General features: G+C 45.6%; 1 protein-coding gene across 1 annotated transcript; it reads right to left on the bottom strand.

Annotated features, from left to right (window-relative positions):
- Positions 1-594: 594 nt before the first annotated feature.
- LOC103978308 (NAC domain-containing protein 22-like) lies at positions 595-1,982 on the bottom strand. Its single transcript, XM_009394065.3, has 3 exons — positions 1,767-1,982; positions 1,388-1,671; positions 595-1,287 (listed from the first exon to the last, which is right to left on the bottom strand). The coding sequence occupies exons 1-3, from the start codon at positions 1,933-1,935 to the stop codon at positions 871-873; spliced, it is 870 nt and encodes a 289-aa protein (XP_009392340.2). The 5' UTR covers positions 1,936-1,982; the 3' UTR covers positions 595-870.
- Between the last annotated feature and the right edge of the window lie 874 nt (positions 1,983-2,856).

Raw genomic sequence — 2,856 nt, 5'->3', positions numbered from 1 at the left:
CTTGTTACTCCACACTCGACATCGCTTAACGAAGAGGATCCGACATTACTAGATGTCACTCTTTCTTCTTATATTGTTGGATATCACTTGATGAATACCCCTCAGTGACTCAAATAAGAATATCACTCAATATTGAAAAATAATAAGAAAGGGAAAATGGTATTTACATTCATTTATATAAAAAATATCTTAGGAATATTAAAATATTTAAATAAAATTATAAATAGCAAAAAGAGTTATCAATATGAATATGTTTATAGTTTATTATGAGATTCCTCGATAAGATGTGATATTGCAAGACAATATAGTGTGACAGATGAAAGTTTGACCGAGAATCATGAAACTTCTATCGAGGAAGTCAGTTAGATTCTGATCCCTAATTGCTCAAACTCAAGGAAAGCAAAGTCAAACCCGCTTCAGCAACAAAGACTTTTGCATCAGGTTGATTTCTTGTAGTGGATCTAGCAATTCACGCGCCTAATATTTTTATCACAAGAAGACGATCATCAGTCTTGGCTTTCATGGCTTTGACTTGTTTAAGTTCAAATTCGATCATCGATTTGAAAGTGCAGAATCCGAATCGATTTGGAAATCCTCCAAATAAGATTAAGATTAAGATTAAAAAAAATAAAGACAAGCCGAAGCTACTCGATGAAGTTTCCAATGTCATGGAGCTTAAAATCCGAAACGCTTTTTTTTATTTTTGCAAATCATAAATGATGATTCTTGGACTTTTTCTATCGAGCTTGATCTTTCGTAACTGGATTTGGTACATCACCCATCGCCATCGCCATCGCCAACGCCATCGCCGGCGGTCCGGAACTTAAAAGATATGGACAAACAAACACGAGGAAGAAATAATGATGAGGTTTAGCAGTTGAGCATGGTGGCCAAATATGGAGACCAGAGATCCATCCATGGGCTTCGTAGCTGAGTCCAGAACGGGTCCTGTAGCCATTCTAACCCCTTCTTCTTCGGGACCTCCAACTCGGGCAGACTCGGCCTTTGCCGAGTCGACACGGCGGCAACATCCGCTTCCTCTTTCTCCTCCTCCACCACCACCACGGTCGTCACCTCCTCGTCCGTTGCATCCTCGATGACGATTACAACATCCTCCTTGACCATGGATTTCAAGAAGCTCTCCTGATCGTAGTCTGACGCGGACTCCGCGGTCGAGCTAGAATTCTGCGACATCGTCGTATCCTCTTCCATGGCCGCCGCCCGCTGCTCCAGCACCTTCATCGAGGTCGCCTTCCGGTGTATCTTGCACAACACCATGCTCTCCTCCTGAGCACAGAATAAATCCAAGGGCCACATCAATCTTCTGAAGCTGAGATCATGCTGCTACTATCACTGGTGCTTGGTGGTGCAAGTGGGTGATAGATACCTTTGGTGGACCGTCGGAGGACGTGGCGGACGGGTCGGGGAGGCGGTACTCGTTCATGACCCAGTCGGTCTTGGTGCCCCGAGGCGCGCGGCCCTCGTAGAAGACCAGCGTCTTCTTGAGGCCGATGAGCCGCTTGGGGTCGGCCGCGCTGCGCACCGGCCGGTCGCAACCGGTGGCCTTCCAGAAACCCCGCTCCGTGGTCCTGCTCGGCCGCCCGCCGCTGGTTTGTCTCCGGTCCCTCGGCACGTAGAAGTACCACTCCGTCTCCCCCATCTTGGCCAACCCTGCGCAAATCATCATAACACGCAGTTTTGTCAACGTCTGCAATCTCTGCTCGACTTCCTCTCGGACCAGAAATCAGCTCTAACATTGACAATACCTGGAAGCTCCCAGGGATCATGGCGATAGAGATTAACTGTAGCAATGATTTCAAGCTGCAGCCTCTTCCCCTGGACCTTGCGCCTGAGGTAGAAGTCGAGAAGCTCCTCCTCAGTGGGATGGAACCTGAACCCGGGGAGATACATCTCCAAGGTGCTTCTGATCTCCATGCGTCTCTTCCTTGTGGTTATGGCGGCACTGTTTCACCGGCCTTGCTGCTGTTGAAGAGGAGGGGGGGGGGGGGACTCGCGAGTGCTTAAATGGTCGATGGAACGGCTGACTTCCACCGCCCACGACTGGCAAAGCATGTGGAATGAATGGAATGCGTTGACTAACCTTAAGTCCTTTTCGTCTCAACTAATCAACATCCCTAAACTAATTACTACCTGGTTTGATTAAAGTATTAGTGTTCTCTCAGCAACCGATGACGCTGACTTTTTGTGGCTTCATCAGGGTTGGTTGACTAAGTTTTGGCCTGACATGCTAGCTTTGACCGTTTTACTTGCGTGGATGGACTTAAAATGTGTTGTGTGATTCATGCGATTTGAACCGGTCAGTATGAGGATTCAGATCCGGTCACGCTCACAATCTGGGATTTGATCAGTTCCACGCTAACTAAGTGGGAGGGTGGCCCCCACATAATTAAGGGCAATTTAAAAAAAAAATCTTTTTTTTATTTATTCATGTAAATATTTTTTATTTCATAAAAAGATGAAATTATCCCTTAGCTTCCTTGCTACCTCTTGTCCATCAAGAGACTCGATCGCTCTTTGTCACTTCTCTCATCTTCATATGATCTTTAAGATACCGATGAGAGGTTGTTATTCATCCTATCATTTGTGTGCATCGACTAATTATAATTGACATGTAAGACTTGTATCGTCATTTTGTCTTAACACTATGATCTCGTTTGAAATAAACCTTAGTCTCATCAACACATTACTATCTAAATTGAATCTTGTCGATGCCCTCGATGTGACCTCGGCAACCAAAGGGTAGGCAAGGGCTCTAGAGGAAAATGGGAGGAGAGATAAGGGTGGAAGAAAAGTGAAAGGATGACGGAGCAAAGACAATGATAAGGGATGATAACA

Source organism: Musa acuminata, chromosome BXJ1-3 (assembly GCF_036884655.1).
Source record: "Musa acuminata AAA Group cultivar baxijiao chromosome BXJ1-3, Cavendish_Baxijiao_AAA, whole genome shotgun sequence".
NCBI classification, from domain to species: domain Eukaryota; kingdom Viridiplantae; phylum Streptophyta; class Magnoliopsida; order Zingiberales; family Musaceae; genus Musa; species Musa acuminata.
This window is presented reverse-complemented; position numbering and strand designations above follow the sequence as displayed.

Excerpts from the sequence above, each read along its gene's own strand:
- LOC103978308 (XM_009394065.3), bottom strand. The coding sequence starts at position 1,935 with ATGGAGATCAGAAGCACCTTGGAGATGTATCTCCCCGGGTTCAGGTTC. Across the intron at positions 1,672-1,766 it reads TGATCCCTGGGAGCTTCCAG|GGTTGGCCAAGATGGGGGAG; the intron begins GTATTGTCAATG and ends TGATTTGCGCAG. Across the intron at positions 1,288-1,387 it reads CCTCCGACGGTCCACCAAAG|GAGGAGAGCATGGTGTTGTG; the intron begins GTATCTATCACC and ends TTCTGTGCTCAG.